Source organism: Drosophila ananassae, chromosome 2L (genome assembly GCF_017639315.1).
Source record: "Drosophila ananassae strain 14024-0371.13 chromosome 2L, ASM1763931v2, whole genome shotgun sequence".
NCBI classification, from domain to species: Eukaryota; Metazoa; Arthropoda; class Insecta; order Diptera; family Drosophilidae; genus Drosophila; species Drosophila ananassae.
Window position 1 is genome coordinate 19,145,103 of NC_057927.1, and position 19,058 is coordinate 19,164,160.

Genomic DNA, 19,058 nt, shown 5'->3' on the forward strand with positions numbered 1-19,058 from the left:
TGGGCTTAGTAAGCTCTACTATTCCTCTCAGTGTGGAGGATGTGCGCTGGCATAGATAACGGAAAGTTCAGAGCAATTGTTCGTTTGTTTATACCCTCACCCTGCTTACAACACTTTCACTAATGTGCGGGCGGGTGTGTCAGTCGTCCTGGAGATTGCATATTGCATTCCTCGGGAAATGAAGCAGAAACTAGTGGGCCAGAGAGTCAAAGGCTGGACCACTTCGGGAGACCTCCATCCAGTGTTGTAAATGATTGCGGTAATAAGCATTATGCAGGGGATGGGCTGGCATGTCCGTCACTCAGTTGGTTAGAGGGAGTGATGGACAAACGGAGTAGTAGCAACAGACAGCCGGACATTCAGGCTGACTCGCTTTCTCTTCTCTGCTCCACTCTCGTCTCCTGTCAGCGTCAAATTAGTTTGGACACTGTACATTACCCAGGGAACCTTTGCCTTCGCCAGTGACAGCGGCTCAACTATTTGCTTTGATGGCAGCTCCTGCTCTTCCTGCCCACTCGGGTCTGATTAAAATCGTAAAATGGTTTGGGCAGCGAAAGGTAAATAAATTGAGGCCAAGATTATCTTTGTTTGCATTCCAGATGCGGCTCCTTTGATGTGACCCACATCCTCCCCCACTCCCGCCCCACGAAACTAGCTCGGGTCGAGATTAAGAAAGCCAACTTGAAGAATTCGCTTCACCCCCCCGCCCACACACAATCCTATCCTTTTAAAACACACACACACACTCTCTCCAATATCCTGTAAGGCAGTCAGCCAAGTGTATCTAATGGGTCCTTAAAGGGTTCGATTCTGTCTGGTGCGGCTTAGTCCTTTTACAATGATTGATATCGCTACCATTGAAGTGTTGAACCTCATAAATGGAGCAATCGTCTGAGGGAAATAATAATTAATAAAGGAGACGTCTGTACCGCCCGCTGTACCTCGTCTGTAATTGCTTGAAATTAGTTGAGTAAAGTTGCCGACACAACGGGAACAATTGCCACCCCTTGATGCCTACAGTGGCTTAGGGCCACTGGCCAGGACTAAGGCCAGCAAATAAAAAGGCCATAAAAGAGATCGTAAAAGCAGCATTAAAACCTCTGACTCTGAGCAACAACTCAAATATTAGCTTAAATGCAATACACATTAAATTACTCGTAGCAACAATAAAAACGTACGAATAAAACAGATTTTCTGCTAGTAAAACAATAAAAAAAGCAAACACACTCTCGCAGAGCATCGACAGGCTGGCAAGGATGTTTGGCATTTGGGCAGGACACGAGCCTAAATCATCTTCGACTCGATGCGGCAAATGTGGGCCAGGCAGGGAGCAAGCCCAAATTGAGCAAAGATGAGTTTTTAATTCGATTTCCCGGACTGACTACAGAGATGGGTCGGCCGGGAAAGATGAAGGACGTGTTTTCGGGTTCGGGTCTTTCCATTTCTTTTTTTCAGGGGGGGGATATAGAAAATGGCCGATGTCGACCAAATATGTCAAAGCAAATTTAAAAGCGACGAAATTGTCAAGTGGCACGCGTTGAAATATGAGCGGAAAATGCAAGAAATAAGAAAATTGTATTTGGGAGACAAGTGCCATCATAAACATATCGCCTCGGCCTCATTTTGAATTCTTGGGCCCCGTCCAGGTCCGAGGGTAAAATTCAATTTAATAAAAGGGAAAGTCGACGGCAGTAGACGAAGAAAAGGACATCCTCCTGACAGGACATATACACACCGGATTTTCTTCTGCCAGTTCTAGTCTTTCCTTATTTTTTTTTGTCCGACTTGTTTATGCCAAGAGTGCCACTTTCTGTGGCAGCGAATTTCAAGTTTCTCCTTTGGCCAACACGCGCTACGGTTATGGCTCAGTCAACGTTTACGGTCACGGCTACGGCTTCGGTTTTCCGTGGCTCTGCTTTTGCGTAAAAGTTTAGTTAACAACGCTCTTTTTTTGGGCGCCGAACCTGAAGTGGCCAGCCACACAATGACGTTAATATTGTTCGTGATGAAGCCTGAAATGGAGACACAACACAGACATCTTGACGAAGATGATGATAGGTCTGGGAATGGTATGGGAGATGGAGTCGGTACGTGTTCCTGGACTGAGTGAAACAAAATATGGGAAACTGTTAATTAAATTTGAGTTCATTTATAATAAGCGCTTGAGCTGGCAGCAAACTGGCAACAGGCTCTGCGGAGAATTTGCTAAAATCTTGGGATACACAAGGAAAAAATGCAGATACATGTGGCTTACATTCACAGTTTAGATTTAAATTTTGTTGACATTTACAGAAAAGCAATGCAATTTTTTGTTGGCATAACTTCACATGACTTTTTCGCAACTTTTCTTTTTGAATGTATCCTGGGAAATATTTGTCATTTTGACAGAATCCTAACTAGAAACACACATGGTGGGGTCTATTTTTTGAGGCGTGAGGGTGTAAGCCTGATTGCAGCCAATAAACTTTGTAATTGTTTAATTTCCTGGACTTAATACGCAAATATGGCTTTTGTGTCTTTGGCGGCCGGTGGTGTACTAAATTATGCCAAATGGCAAACACGCGTTCCTCGGAAGTCCCTTCCTTTAAAAGGGTAACTTCATTACGGGGGTCTGTAAGGGGTGTGCATGCACAAAGGCCTGGGATATGCCTTTCCGAACCCAAATCCGAAAGACCCAACCCAACAGCCTCGCACAGTAGATTTAACCTAATTAAGAATGTTCAACAGGACACAATGCTTCGAATACAAATGAAATGCCAGGGAAAATGGGGAATGGGGAAAAGTGGGAGTAGGTGGGTGGAAAAGCGGGCGTGTCGTGATCCTGGTACCCAAAACAGGCTGCGCAAAATGAATGAGCTGCCGAGCAAATCTGCTGTCGTGTTTTCGCTTCCAACGAAAGGTTGTCTGCAGGGTTACATGGCTTTGTTGTTTATATTTTTCTGCTCCTGCTGCCGGCAAGACGAATGTTAATTCTATTTAATCACAGACACACACAAACATACGTTTGTATGTATAGAGGTTTTTTGGAAAAGACAGAATCTAAACAAGCTGCCGCCTTTGGCATTCAAAGTCACAAAGATTGTCAGCGTTTTCATTTTAATTCAAACAAATGTTACTAATGTTGTCATTGTTGTTGCCGCCTTCTCGGGCTGCTTGTTGAATATTTTATCGTTTGACTTGACGCCTTGGCAACATTTGGCTCCATCATTTCACCCGCCAAAAATCCTTTCTCGTCACTCGCTAATGGGCTTAGGGTCCGGACTCCGGACAGCCAAGCTCCGTACTGCAGACTCCGGCTATGTACTACATATCCTGGCATTCTAGTTACGTTAAACTTTTTACAGGCTCTGCCCTGACGGTCTTCAATTTACAATTTGCATATTTGGCAATATTTTGATGGGTTGATTAAAATCCAGTTTATACAAAATAGGGCTTAAAACCCGTCCTGTATACGATATATGGCAATACATCAGTGGTTTTCACTGGCAATACATCAGATGGGCAGTGCCATCGATGGTGTGAAAATATTTTTGCAACTGCAGAATGTTCTGCATTAAAATTGAACTGTAAAAATATTATCTTTATTGTTATTTTTATTTTTCTTATTTCATCTGCTTCCACTGGGTTGGCCTGTGCGTGCTGTTTCATATATTTTTTTCCTGGTTTTATTTATATCTACATATATACGTTTTTTTCCTTTTCTTACACCTGCGTTGTTTTAAAAAGTTGTACGAAAGCAGAGGAACTCAGTTGGCGACAATTGTTTCAGTTACTCGTTTTGATTTTTTTGAGTTTTACGTCCTGTTTCTGGGTTGGATTGTCCTTGTACTTGTTTTTTTCCTTCGGCAACATTTGCTTAAACAGCGCCAACAATTTGCACACCATTGTCATTGTCCTGGTGCTAGCGCTGGTGCTGGTCCTGGTTCTGGACAGCGAGGGATATCTTTCATCTTTGGCATGAATTTAAATTGCTTTATGAGTGCAAATTGTGCTCAGTTTGTGGGGGACCGGCCCCCATGAAAATTATCTAGAGCAGGCGAAATAGCTTAATGGGGAAATCGAGTTCAGAGGTCATGGCCGGAATTGAATTTCCTAAATCGGGTTCCATAGACTTTAAAGTCAAATTCTTCAAAAGCTATCTATTATAAGCCATATTTCATACACTTGACTTGCTTTAATCAACTATTTGGCATTAAAGGATTGGCGTCGAATACTCGGTATTTATTTGGGAATTATTGAAGCCAAAGACCACAGGCTTTTTCGAAGATGTTGATCTAAATTCGAGTAAAGCCCTTACCCCATTCTTGTCCCTTTTTCAATTGAATGGAATCCAATTAGCTTTCAGTGTGTTTATCAAGGCGTTTACAGTCGCTCCCGGCAACAATGGCTGTTGAATCCCTCGGAAATTCACTCCCGCCTTGGACACTTGATGGACCAGTTCGGTTGAAAAACCCAGAAACAAAAAAAATGGAAAGAAACATCAGACGAGCTGTGAACATGTCTGTCGGCATAAAAAAAGGAAACACAAGCCCAAAAATGGCGTATTTTTGCGCTATCATACTCGACTTACAGACCGGAGGGAGTGGTGCGTGGGTGCGGCACTCCACGGGCCATCTATGTGGTGTTGTCAGTGCGACTGTCAGTGTCATTGCAACTCCAGTGTATCACTGTTGCTGCAACCAACTGTGGCCGACACACAAGCTCATATATAGCCGCTTCCTGCTGCATATCTCTTCATGCTACGTTTATTTAGTTTTGGGCGAAACTTTTTCTGCTTGATTGTTTTTTTTTTGGTTGCTTACTGTTGTGCAATTTTCAGCGGGGAAAGCATTAAGCCACGTTACTTTCCTTCTTTTTTGTTGCATGGCTTCAAACCCGCCAACAACATTAGCAAGTCAAACAATTTTTGTTTGCCTAGCAAGCAGGCAGCTGGTAGGGATACAAAAAACGACACCAAAAAAGCTGGAAAATAATTTGAAGCAAATTTTAATTAATGCCGGCAGCACTGCCGGCGGATACAGACAGTCAAAAAAGAGATACCAACCGAGGGGGCATCGTGGGGGAGTTAACCGCATAGCAACATTTGGCCAGGACCGGGACGAGTACGAGAACGAGGACATCGTCAGCAGCCCGCCAGACCGCAACACCGTGTAAATCCCTTTATCAAATTAATGAGCTCATTAAAATTCGTTTAGCAATTACAGTTTTAACAATTTCCGCCCCCTGCCATACCAATTTCCACAAACCACCACCTTCCCACCATCAATATGCTTTGCTGCGACCAAACCGAAATGAGAGTTGGGATTCTGATGAGACAGGAATCGCACAGGTGGCGCCAGGACTTCAGGACGTTAGTACTACCCAGCTTGCACGTGCGCACTGTCACTGGTATTCAGGACTGGGCGGCCTATATTATATCCATAAAAATCATAATAAACTCCAAAGCGGAATTTTTTCAGCCGCCAAGATTGTTATATACTCCTGGCAGGAGCCTGCTCCTGGCAGGAGCAGCAACCTGGCAGGAGGAGTTTCGCTTTTCACTGTTCGCTGTTAATAGCAAAATCGTGTGGCCGGGAAATAAAAGGGCATAAAAATGCTTTAAAAGTAATAATAATTGCGTTTAGCCTTGTTTGCTGCCCAAATTTTCCCAGATTCTGAGAGCTGAGAGCTTCAGCTCCTCCTCTAGGTAACAGTTCCAGCTGCTCAATCGCGGGTGAAACAATAAAACGAAATAGCAATGTAATAATTTATGATGGCATCATTAAAAGCAACAAACAGCCAGTGCTGAGCGGTGTGGAGCTGCTAAAACTTTTGCCATTCGAAAGTATTAGAAGCTGTTGCCATTTGGGTGGTGCGGCTGAGTGGGTGGTTGGGTGATTTTGGTGGTGCTCCTTCGACAGCTTTTGGGCCATGCTTCACTGGCTCCTTGGCTCGCCGGCTGCAGTGTAATAAAAATGTTATTATTTCATTTTATTTATTATGCTTTTTACGAAATTTATGACGTGCGCATGTTTTGATTCATTTTTCAAAAACTGTTTTCGGCTTTGTACTGCTTCTGGGCCCGAAATCTTGGACTGAACCTTACGCCTGAATGCAAATCAGCCAAGTCGGTGGGCCAAGTGAAAGTGAAAACTTGAAGAGCATGCGAGTAATCCATACGGCGAATGATTAATTTTGTTATTGAGGCACAAATGCACATAAACCATAACTGACAAATTTCTTTTTTATTTGGCATCCGGCCTGGGCTCGCTTCTGGGGCCAGGTCTGGGTGCGTATTATCCTTTGTATCCTTCGGTATCCTTCGCATTGTTCCTTTGTTGCTCGGGGCTATTGATTTTTCATCCCTTTGCGCGGTCTGTCCTGTCATTTCGCTTCTCCACTGCCTTCCGTTCGGGTCTTTGTATTATTTTGCCATTTATTGTACACATTATGCAGGCGACTAATATTGACATTATCTTTTCGTTCGCCAGTCCTGTTCCTTTTGTCGCTCTGTCACTTAAAATCAAAAGCGTAAATCCGTTCTTTTTTATCTTTATTCCTTTTTTGCTAGCAAAATCTGACAGATTGACTAAAGTCAAGGCAATCAATAAATTCTGCAGATAGTGGGCAAGAGTATGCTGAAAAATATCCACCGAGAAAGGAGAATTTTGATTGTTTCTTGTCCGGGGGCCGGAGATGGTTCATTCACTTACCCACTTACTCAACACCATCAGCATTCCTTCCTTCTTCGCTCGGCAATTTATGATATTTATTTGATGCTCTGACATATGGCCAGCGTTTTGTATGCTCATCTATTCAGCAATTCCCTGGCTGTTGACCCCGCCCGTTTTGGCCCATTGTGGGTCATACATCAACCGGCTGAACGCTGCGTAGATTGCATTCGTATATGGTGCTATATGGAGCACCATGGAGCTGCCATCCGTATCCGTATCCGTCCGTATGTGTTGATGTCACCACTGCTGGGAGTGCAAAAAATTGAATTATTTGTTTTTCCACGTTGTTAGGTTAGGTCCCTTCACGTTCTGCCGTTCCGCAGGACTCGCCTGTCCTGTCCTGTGCTGTTCTGTGGTGCTTTGTCTGTTCGCTGACATCGCATGACTATGCATTTCATTGGATATGACGATCCTGCTTTGCGACGTTCCTGCTACTCCCCTTGAAATCGTGCACAATGATGAATTATTGTGCGAAAGGTGACTTTCATTATTCCCTTTGCATTTTTCATATCGCTCGCAGGCCCTGTTGCTGCGTATCTATGCAGAAAATTGAATTCCAGATATCCTCTCAGGCTTCCAAATAATACTGCGACGTCACGTGGCCCTGCCTTTCGTGTCCACCTCCCCTCTGATGTTTCGGTTGTGCAAATTGATTGTATGGATTTAATATTAAGGATTAGACATCAACGCACAGCTGAGCAATCCTTGAAGCACCATTGGGGTCATGCATCATTCGGTGGGCGGTGGGCAGTGGGCGGGTCGTCGTGGGCGTGTCTAGCAAATAAATGAAATTTTGCTATTGCCTATATATCACATCAGTGAATTGGCAACAAAATGTATGACTCTCTCGATTTCTACTTCATGAGCATAAATTGCATTTTGTGCAATTTTCCATTTCCATTTTGGCTTAAAAATGAAGAGACCCGGCCACCTAGGCCATGTTATTCCAATATATCTGTGTTTTGTGTTTCCCATTTTTATAGTTTATTCTTACTTTACTTATGTTGACATTTTTGTTTTTATTTGTGAGACAGACTCTTCCTCTCAGCCTGCAGCCTTCAGCCTGGCAATTTGTTGAGGGAATAGTCGCAAAAAGGCAATTTTCTCTAGCCTCTTCAGACTGCATCTTTTATACGGAAATACATTCATCCGCACACAAGTTCAAACCGCTTAGATGTTAGGAAAAATTGAATTTTTAAAAATTGTCCTGCCAGTCTTCTATAGTATAGCTATATGAAGGCGGAAATATGAAAGCTCACAGTCAAACTCCTCTTCGCTTCACCATGCTTGGCTTAGCCTGGCTAAAAATGAAAAAAAGTGGAAAAATATAAACACACTCTGAGTTACACACACATGTTGCATCATCAGCTTGTTCAAGGAAAATCGATGCTGTTGCGAATATATATCTATTGCCATTTTTAGTTTGTTGTATATTATACGTCTCGCAGTCTCACACGACAGTTTATTGCATCCTGCTGCTGCATTTTTTGAATTTTCGGTGGGATTTTGCTTAATTCGTTGTCAGAAATATGGGTCCATTGTCTGTTGCCGCTGCATTAAACTTCGCCTCTAATATTTGCAGCAATTTGTTAACCAAGTTGCCTCTCATTTTCCATTTTCTTTTCTGCATTTTTTCTTGTTGATTTTTCGCCAACACTGTGTGTGTGTTTTTTAGGATGTGTTTTGCCCTTTTTCAATTTATTCTCATGCAGCACGCTCGCTTTTGTTGCATATTTCATTTGCCGCTTTTAGTTATAACCATTGTTGTGCGCCATGTAAAATATTCAACATATTTGCAAGTTGATTTTGTTTTTATTTCGATTTGAGTTCTGGGCTGCGTTGGCGGCAGAAACAATAAAAGGAGTGATAATAAAAAATGAAATTCGCATTCGGGTTAGAACAGAAAAGAGGAGAGTTTAGTCTGATTTTGAAAGCGTGCAGTGCGGGGGTGTGAAAGTGGCCGGGATAAACAACTCGAGCTGTTGCAATAATAGTTTTTGGCGCTGTCAAAGCATCCAGCTGTTAGAGTAAATATTATGGGTGGGGGTGGAACTTTTCTATCTTTTTCCGGAATGATGAATAATGGCCAAGTCGACAATTATGCGATACATGGATTATGCGATACATGGTATCTTTAAATTTGTATTTTATGCCTTTTTCAGACTAAAATTAATGGCTGAGGGCCACACAATCTCCCAGAATAAATCATCTTAAATCGAAGCCTGAAATTGTGGGCAGCATGACAGGCACTCTCTGCCAGGCCGAAACAATTTTGCCCCAAGTTGCGATTTGTTAAATACGCTCTTGTGCAGTCTAGCCCCAAAAGCAAAGTGCTTTGAACTGCAGTCGGAAAGTGCAACTGCTGCTGTTGCAGCTACGGGCTAACTACTGCCAAACAATTGGGCCTACACACACAACACACACACTTTGGAGCTGTTAAGCCCAGATCCTGGTCCTTTGCCGCAGGCCCCGTTCACTTCTTTGTACAAACACATGCACTTGAAATGCAAACGGGCGTAAAATTTTAATTGAGCCTTATACACTTTGCCCTCATAAGTATGCAGTGGTTTGTTTTTTGTTTTCTGCTGCCTCTGTGAGGACACTTAATGCGGCAGCAACCTTGAATCACCCCAGCACACCCACACTTCCACTTCCACTCACTTCCACACTCGTACGATTCATGGGATCGAATGGAAACCAATTTGCGAGAACAACAAGAACAATGCCAACAACAGCCAAAAGGACATCAATCAGTGGGCAATAGAAGGCAATTGCACAAGGACCTGCTATCCTATGCCATATATATGTGCATGCAAAATTGTTTTGCCATTGCAGCAGCTGCTATACTGGCTGTATTGTTTTTATCGCTGTCGTCAGTGCACCACCCACTCGCCACCACCCGCACCGGATGTATGCGTATTCGCTTAGTGGGCGATGGGGGGGGGAGGTGGTGTGCCGTGCTGCAAAAAAAGTGCGCATCAATTATTTATATTGAATATTTTGCCTTCGATTAGACTACTTCCATTTGCCACTCAGGGCTAACTTGGCAATGCATGACAAGTGGGCCAAGAACGAGGACAAGGGCTCCATCGAATCGGTATCAGAATCACAATCTGACTCTGAATCGGGGGCCTAATGAAAAACTGCATTCGAAGTGAATGGAAAGTGGTGAATGGGGCCGAGAGGACAAAGCTGCACTCGCACTTTTCCTTTCACTCGGCAATCGCTTGTTATTGCGTTCTGCAAATATTTGCGGTGGGTGTTGATGCTAGTGGTTTGAGTGGCTTGGCTGGGCGATAAAGGAAGCTTCTCAAGTCCCTAGCACCATATGCATAAATGTCATTCCGATACTTTGCACAAAGGATTCCATTTTTCCCACAGTTCAAAATTTTTCTCATTTTTCCCTCCTCTCACTTTGTGTTTGTAAAGAGGACAAGTACTTTCTCTTTTATTTGCTCATTCCAGCGAGGTCTGTGGGTGCGGGTTGCGGGTATCCTTGTCAGGTTCACGCATGAAGTGCTACTTACTGGCCAGGATTTGGCAGCCTGGTAAGATGCGTAAATTGAATTTTGTGGTGAAGAGCCCAGAGAGTCGGTTAGGTCAACGATCGAACTTTAGTCAGGGACACTGAAGGACTTCGTGAAAACTATCATTTTCTGTGATTACCCCATTTCGTCTGGAATTTAAGACCCTCTGTTTATGTGTCTGTGTTGCATTCAATTTGGCGGCGTATTAAGTTTTCAAGCTGCAGCTTGAAACTTGATAAATAAATTACTTGGCAGTCCAATAGTCCGACAGGCGGACAAGCAGACAGTCCGGCCTTACACTTTGCACATTTTCCAGAATTATTGCAGTCAATTGACGCGCAGAAGAAGGAATGGAACTGGAGACGATTCGCAGCGATTTGCAGTTTTTCTTCTGTTCAGTTGGTTTGCTTTCTTATGCCACTGCTTTTGGCTTGAGCTTTGCGAGAAAATATTTTCATTTCCGAGGGACCAGAGGCGCACATTCTATTGCCAGTCTATTGCCAGGACTGCCGGGACGAGCGAGAGCCAGCCAGGTCAGAAGGACGACCGACCTACAGCAGACGGACGGACGGAGATTGCAAGCTCTTTGCAGCTTGCTGGTGCTCCAACTTTATTGGCCCGGCAAAAGTTTTGTGCCGTCACTCGAGCCGGAGTCTGGGGCGATTTAAGTTTCCGCAGAGCAACAGCAACAGCACCAGGACCAACACGGGACTCTGGAGTCCGGAGCCCGGACTCCAGCTCAGCCCGGCTCAACCAGCTGGCTGACTTTGACTGACGGCAGCCATAGTCCATGCTAATGCCCGGACTGCAGATAAATCCGGGGCCATTGGCCGGAGCTGCTACTACTCCTGGCTAGTGAGTCCCGTCTAGTCCTGCAATAGTGCCATTGATTTAACTAGAAGAGTATTGATTTAATGCCATAATTCAGTGTCGGGCCCAACTAGAATGTGCCAACTGACTTTCAATCAATTTAACGCATAATTCCTGATGGATTCAAACGTAATTGATGATTGATTACACTAGTTTACACCAAAAATGAACCTCCATAAAAAAGTGTTTTTTATAGTAATTTGGGGTCGGAGAACACGAAAATGACATCCGTTTATTTTTCTTAAGAACCGTTTTTGAGATATTTTTGAAAATCGTGTTTTTGAGGTCCTTTTTCAGTTTTTTGGTAATATCTCATGAAAAAAACTGTTTACAAACAAAAAAAGGATATTGATTGACAGGTATTGAAGTAACGTTTACGTGGATATATAATATGTGCAGATTGACTCAAATCTCTGTAATGCACAAGCGAACAAAGTACAAAAATAGTGTCATTTTCGACCAATTGAAAAATTGAAATTTTCAAAATTGGTCGAAAATGACACTATTCAATCAAATCTCTGTAATGCACAAGCGAACAAAGTACAAAAATAGTGTCATTTTCGACCAATTGAAAAATTGAAATTTTCAAAATTCATCAATCATTTTCGTGTTCTCCGACCCCAAATTACTATAAAACAATCATCAATTTTAAGGTTCACTCGATTACATTTAAATTTGTAAACTAGTGTTATCATCTGCCGCGGTGCTGAAACCTCTAGAGAGCATTATTTTTCCCCTTAATAGTAGTTGGATGTTTACACAGAAAATAATAAATGGATTTTTCGCAAATTATTAATTATTTTTTAACATCTTTTTCGTTTCAGGTTGGTGTGAAGTTTTCAATCTTAAAATAAGTAAAGAAAAGTACTCGGTAAGAGATCAGTAAAATGCGGATAGAATTTAATCCAAAGGCCCTTATTCTTATGATTTATTTCTTATAAATTAATAATCTTTTGAGAAGGCTTTAAGCTAGCTTAGCGAGCTAAAAGGTAAAACAGGAAACCTCCGCTGCTGTACAAAGGGGCGTATGCGTTACGCAGCCAAACCGAAGAACACTTTTGGCAGTCATTTCTGCTTAATACCTTGTAATTTATTTTCGCTTAGCTTAATCGAACGCTTCATGCTGGCCGCTTTGCTTCTACCTTGGCCAGCTGATACAGCCTGCAATGGTCTTTTCATTAAGTTGCCTCACATAAATCAATGTCACGAGGATGGGGATGAAATCCGAAACAGCAACAGCAACGGCAACGGCAAAAGTGCAAAGGAAGCAGCAGTGGCAGCAGCAGGGGCTGGAAGGACTCGTGGATTTCCCGCTGATATGCCACTGTGGTCTACATCAAAGCCGGCGCTGTCCAAGTATTTTTAATTTTAATCAAATGCACGACGTGCCCCATCTTTCCCTACTTCCCCTTCTGTGTCTTTTATTTTGACTTGGCCATTTCAATTGCTGAGCAATTCCTTAATGGCTTGCTCACCCTTCCCTCATTCCTGCTAGCCTCGCCCCCGAGTCCTTAGATGTAAATAAAAATGCATTGCACTGCCATTTCCTGTGAAAGCCAAAAGCATTTGATGTTACTCATTTCAGCTTATGCAGCGGCCACGTGACGACAATTTTGTTCCCCTCCCCCACCTGCTGCCGTGCTTTTTTATGCTCTTGCCCCACTCATTTGTATTTGTATTTGTATTTGCTCTATTTGTGTTTGTCTGTTTGTGTGTGAGGGCGAGTCTCTTATTTTTCACTTTTTTCTTTTTATTTTTTATGTTAAGCTATACTTTTTTGTCCGCATTGCAACGGCTTTTACATGTTTTTCTTCACCAAAGCTGTGTGAAATCAATGGAAGCTGCTTCACTCAGCCATCACCACCCTTGCAGTTGTGGCAAGGAGGCAAGGAGGTGGGTTGGTTGAAACTGCCCCTTGTCTGTGATTGCGCAAAGTGCGGCGTTGTCCTGCGAAAGTGTTTTATTTAAATATGTACGTGTATACGCAAATATATATTTACGTATGGTTTGGGTGAGTGTGTGTGTGGGATGGTGGCATGATGGCACAGTGGCATGTGGCATGGTGGCAGGTAAACCGTAACGTTTTAAATCTGCTTGTCCAACACTCCGGCTTCCTCCCACTCCAGCAGTCCCGTATTTGTGTCAGTTCCGTGCAGATCGCTTACATTTGGCATAAAAAGGGCTGCCAACAAAAACAGCAGCGGCAACGGCAGCCCAGGCAAAAACAAGCAGCAGGACATGTTAAAAACAGTTTTATGCACTGCCAGAACGAGCTGAAATAAAATAAATATGCTGGCAGGCTGGCTGGATGACTGCCTCAACAGAGGGCGGGACTGTTGAAGGAGGTGAAAGGCATGGGCGTGGCCAGCAACTGCTTTTGCTCCTGTTTTGCAGGACCCTTTGGTATTTGTCGTTCAGGTTCCGGTGGGGAAAACGCAAAAGTGCCCACGCTTCAATGCGTGTATCTGTCGCACAGGCCGTAATGCTTTAAAAAAGTGATTTTTACAGGCCGCACACTCACACTCACTTAATGATAAATGCCACACAGCACCCCGCACACCCAGCCACGCCCACTTGTAACATACGGCAGTCATATGCTGAAAAAGACGAAAATAAACCAGAAATCGTAAAGTACACAGAAAGCCAAACGGTTTTTTGCCTGAATAGTCAAGTAAGCTAAGCTTAGCCAAACCAAATTCCGCTGAACTGTACTGAACTGCCGATTTGCAATTTTCGGTTTTTGGGGTTAATGAATGAGAGTCCTGCGTCCTGAGAGGCCGACACTCCATCCTTTCCGTAGCTACAAGTTTCCTCTGTTTGTTTAATGCCGCACCCACCTGCAATTGATGGTGATTGAATTTTTTGATTGATCGTTTGATTGATTGAACGAGTTGATTCTGGTCGATCCCCGTGTTTGGCGGATGTATTGTTTGCCAAAAGCGCCGAAAGGTTAAAAACTAATAAAAAACTAACAACCCGAGAGGGGGAACCAGAACTGCGAAGCGTCTTAATTGAAATACAGCACAGTTCATATATGCCGGAGAAATTCAACTCCAGCGGCCTAAAAACGGAGGCATTTCAGGTAGCTGATGGTGTTCTTTGGGGAATTCTTGCAATTACGCTAAAAGCAATTTCAGGGCAAGCTCCGCGCCTTTCTTCGCACTTTCCATTCTCCATTCTCCGGCCGCTAAGAGTTAGCCCAGACACAACCCTTAGCCTTTGGCTCACAGGAAGACAAACAAACAAACACATTCGCCGCCTCTAATACAGGTCCACAAATTTTTATTTAAAGCACTTTACCGGGATCGTGTTGCCTTAGCTTCGGGCTTGTTTCCTTCTCTTTATATATATTGGTGACAGTGGATATCAAGGATATATCCTGTTTAAATTGGACAGGAAGGGAAGAGCTTGTTTAATCGTTAAAATATTTTTTTGTTTCTTACCGTTACTCATCTTTTATGTTTAGAATTTTTATTAAAAAATAATTACATCGACTTTGGTAATATTGTAACAGGTATCCAATAGTCATTACAATCGCATCCTGATTTCCTTTCCTATTCGAATAAGAGTGTGTGTGTGTCATACAATCAACTTAAACTAAGATTACAAGCACCGCTCCGCTAAGCTGCTGAAAAATGTGTGCCAGCGACCACAGTGGGTGGGTGTTTGGGTGGTTCAGGCCTTCTCGGGTGTATCCACAAAACCACTCTCGGCAGACAGACAGACTAAAAAACGACTCCAGCATCCGCCGCGCTCCAGCTTCCCCTCGAGGAGTACGCATGCTATTTGTATTTAAAATGGGATTTACCTGGGGTTTTGTCACTTCTTTTAGCGGGCTTTTAATTTGATTTAATGCGTCTACGCGTGCCGTGTTGCCAGCACCTCTGGCCCCCACTTTCCCACTCAACCGCCAGACAGCACCACTTCTCTTTCTAGGGGCGGGGGGCGGCAAATGTGAGATGACTGTTTTTGTTGTCAATGTTGTTGGCCATTTGTGAGAATTAAGTTTTTGGCGCCTCGAAATGTAGACACACTTCGAAACCACCAGTACCACCCGAAACCACCGCGACGAGGCACCACCGCCGCAGCAGTAATGCCACAAAGCCCTGGAGAATCGGGCAAGTGAAAACTTGTGTTTGGAAACTTGCCGTGTGGCAACGAAAAACTATATAGAAATGGATGCCAGCATGCCCTAGTTGTTTGGGGGAAAATGCAAATTAATTTTCCGCAGGCTTTTTGCTGCGTTCCCATTAAATATGAGTGTTGTGTGGCACCGTCCTGCATCCTCTGCGTCGGCTGCTGGCCGGGATTGCCTTGGCCTCCATCTCGGTTTATGTAAATCTCGCCGCCCCGGCGTACCGCCAGATATTTTTAACCGTCACCGACTACCTCCTGGTGCACATCAAAGACAGACAAGAACATTTTCGCCGGGGGCTAGACTTTGAACTTGGGTATCCGGGAATGGGTCATGGGTACTGGGCTTGGGTTTTGGGTGAGTCGAAAGGAGATCTGGGTGACTCCAGTCTGTGTGTACACTGAGCCTGTGCAGTCTTTGCTCTCCTCCACCGCAATTAAGACAGATTTCTTGTTTACGATGTCCTTGGCGAATTTGCAAATCAATTCTATGCGTATTTAAAGCAATTAATTTCCCTGAATTTTAATTGACTTTGCCATCTGCTGGTCCTGCGCCGGCACTCTGTTTATTTGTTTATTTGCTTTGTTTTCCCTCAACATTCTGTACATGGTCCAGAAAATGGGATGACATTGTAATTTATATATTTCCTTTGCGGTTTGCCCAAATTGATTCTGGAGCTAAACTCAAAGATTTTCTGTTTTAATGGTAAATTCAATCGACACAAGGAACTTTTATCATTTATAAAAAAACAACTAAATGTAATTTGCAGAATTTCAATAAATTGATATTGTCCTTTGTGAAGGATAATCCTTTTTTGCTTTTAGTTTCATTTTAATTTGTCGGCCAAGTTCATCTGATTTACAAAGGTAACCACCGTAAAGGCCAGCTTAGTCACCTTTGATTAAAAAAAATGAATTAAAATTAGCTACAAATTTGATATTATCGGTAATCGTACCTGAATATTTGAGCTTGTGGAGATTGGAAACATCGATCCGGCTGTGAAGGCGACTGGTTTCTGAGACTTGTGCAAAAAGTATATCAAAGTTCTTTTGTATTCGCGGCTGGAAGTTAGCCAGTTTGAGTGAAATATGGCCATTTCCAGAAGATCACAGTCTGATTTCATCAGGTCGCAAACGTAGCAGAAGGGAAAGGTCTGAACCATAATGCCGGTTATATAGGCCACAGTTGCCAAGGCCGTCCAGATGTCCGCAAAAAAGAGTATGTTTATGAAGGAAACGCCAAGACACACTCCAATCAGTAGGAACTGGATAAAGATTGTGCGAGTAATGGCGGGACGAATCATTTCAACGAATCTGTACACATTAAATAGATGTTATCTGATTACATAGATTTTTTCAGATTCTTACTCGTGTATTAGCTGATGATCTTTGATACACATGACCAAGTCGTTATAATTGTCCTCACTGCTTTTGCCAGGATCCATGCACAGTTTTTCCACCCGTTTTCGAAGTAGTTTGATGTGAGCTCTCAGGATCAGACCATATAGCAAAGGATATACATCACTCATTAGGGTCTGGGTGACAGCAAAGAGCATGAGGACACCCTCGTGTAGGGCAGCTTCCCAGAAGCTTAGGGTGTCCTTTTGCCAATCCACTAAAGGGTTGTAAATGCGCCAGGGTAACGCTCCGGCCATGGCAGAGGACAGAACCGTTGAAGTAGTGTAGCAGGTGTATATCATTTGGTAGATCAAATAGGCAAAGTTACAGCGAACTGCCCATCGATGAACCTCCAAGCGCTCCTCCACCTCAGTGCACCGTCTGTCCATGCGGCTCAGAATCTCCTTGGCCTGATGAAATCGTTCAATGTACAATCGGAAGAACAGAACCTTGAATGGCATTCCAACTGAATTGAAGAAGAGCTGAAGGATGGTCATCAGCTCACTGGCCTTCAGGGTTCTGATATCGATAAAAAAACTGATGGTGATTCCGACCGGCAGGTAAACAGCACTCCACGTGTAAATAAAGGTTGATGCAATCCAGTATAGGAATTGTAGTTTTTTCGGTGGCATCCATCCTATCCACAGCATAGCAACCTCGAAGTAATGAAAGGCCTCCGGAGATGTGAGGAGATGGGGCGGAACAGGCTCCCGTAGGTATTCGAACAGCATTTCCCTGCTTATCCTTCTCAATATATATCTTAAACTGAGTATTGTCCCCTTTAGTTGAAAGGTATTTATACTGGATTCAATCACAATTATTTCGTGAAATATTCAAATGTAATTGACATATTTGGGCAGCTGTTTCCCCAGCAGGCCACTCTCTATTATGACTTGGTAATCGTTAGTTAAGGACCATTCGTGTCAGCACATCATACATGTTGCCTAATAAATTCTTCACATTCTATTCATCTTCTAGGGGCTCGCCTTCTGAATATTTAATGTCCTATTAAATTAAATTACTGGGCGTGCCTCAAATATATCAAATATATCAATTGCAGCTACCTGTATGTTGGTTCTGGTCGATATGGGAAAAATGGATCCGGCAGTGAAAGCTAGTGGCTTCTGGGACCTTTGCAAGAAGAAAATTAAAGTTTTTTTGTACCGGGGACTAGCCTCCAACCAGTTGGAGTGGAATATAGCCCTTTCGAGGAGTTCACAGTCCGACTTGATCAGGTCGCACACGTAGCAGAACGGAAAAGTCTGAACGATGAGGCCATTTATGTAGTTTATGGTGGCCAAAGCTGCCCAGATGTCCGTAGAAAAGAGTATATTTATTAGAGAGAGGCCCAGACAGAGCCCAATCAGAAGAAACTGGACGAAAATAGTGCCACTAATGACGGGCCGAATCGTCACGTAATACCTGTAGAATATTAGATTACAATTTTGTTTATATTCTTGGTAGGACTTTACTTGTTTATGAGCTTGTGATCCTTGATGCATTTGATGAGATCTCCTAGATTTTCTTCTTCGCTCTTGCCAGGGTCCGAGCAAAGCTTGTCCACCCGAAGTCGGAGAAGCTTAAGGTGAGCTCGAAGGATCAAAGCATAGGATAGAGCGTACACATCGGACATCAGGCCTTGAGTAATACCAAATATAGCGATGACGAACTCTATTAGTCCCGCTTTCCATACATTTAACCAGCTTTTTCGCCAGTCCACAAAAGGGTTGTAAACTCGCCATGGGAGAGTGCCCACGAATGCTGATGCGAAAAATGTTGAAATTGCGTAGGAGCTGTAGATTGCCTGATAGATTAAATATGCGGCATTGCAGCGGACCGCCCATCGATGCACTTCCCTTTTCTCTTCCGCATTCGAGCAGCTCTCGTCCAGACGACCTAGAATGTCCTTGACCTTGTCACTGAATCTTGAAAAATGCAATCTTAAAAATAACACTTTAATCGGCAATCCCATTGCATTGAAAAGTAGCTGAAGAATCGTCAGCAGCTCACTCAGATTCGTTGACTTCATGTCCGTATCAAATATAAAGCTGATGAGCATACCAACTGAGAGGTAAACCGTACTGAATAGACATATAAAGGTCGAAGCGATCCTGTACAAGAGTTGGTACTTTGTCGGCTGTGCCCATCCTACCCAGAACATGGCAACCTCGAAATAGTGCATAGCCTCCGAAGATGTCAGGACATTCGTGGCCGTTGGCTTTCTCAAGTATTTGAAATACATTTTTCCCATTTCCTTTCTGAATTTTATTGCGACTGTACGGGGTTGTACGAATACAACAATATTTATGGGATTTGCATCGGTTGCAAGCTTGGAGACCCTGCAATCGCATTCTAAAATATTTAAGTGCAATAGGCATGTTTTCACAATTATTTTTCCTGCAGCCTACGCACGTCA

At 43.3% G+C, this 19,058-nt stretch overlaps 3 protein-coding genes across 6 annotated transcripts in view; 1 reads left to right on the forward strand and 2 right to left on the reverse strand.

Annotated features, from left to right (window-relative positions):
* Window positions 1-19,058, forward strand: part of LOC6501462 (hemicentin-1) — a 133,314-nt gene that overhangs the window by 37,813 nt on the left and 76,443 nt on the right. The window lies entirely within an intron of this gene.
* LOC6499102 (odorant receptor 98a) lies at window positions 16,017-17,373 on the reverse strand. Its single transcript, XM_001955258.4, has 3 exons — window positions 16,613-17,373; window positions 16,201-16,558; window positions 16,017-16,140 (listed from the first exon to the last, which is right to left on the reverse strand). Exons 1-3 carry the CDS (start codon window positions 17,371-17,373, stop codon window positions 16,072-16,074), a joined length of 1,188 nt encoding a protein of 395 aa, XP_001955294.1. The 3' UTR covers window positions 16,017-16,071.
* On the reverse strand, window positions 17,641-18,904 carry LOC123257003 (odorant receptor 98a-like). The gene is made up of 2 exons (XM_044714165.1): window positions 18,115-18,904; window positions 17,641-18,064 (listed from the first exon to the last, which is right to left on the reverse strand). The coding sequence occupies exons 1-2, from the start codon at window positions 18,891-18,893 to the stop codon at window positions 17,656-17,658; spliced, it is 1,188 nt and encodes a 395-aa protein (XP_044570100.1). The 5' UTR covers window positions 18,894-18,904; the 3' UTR covers window positions 17,641-17,655.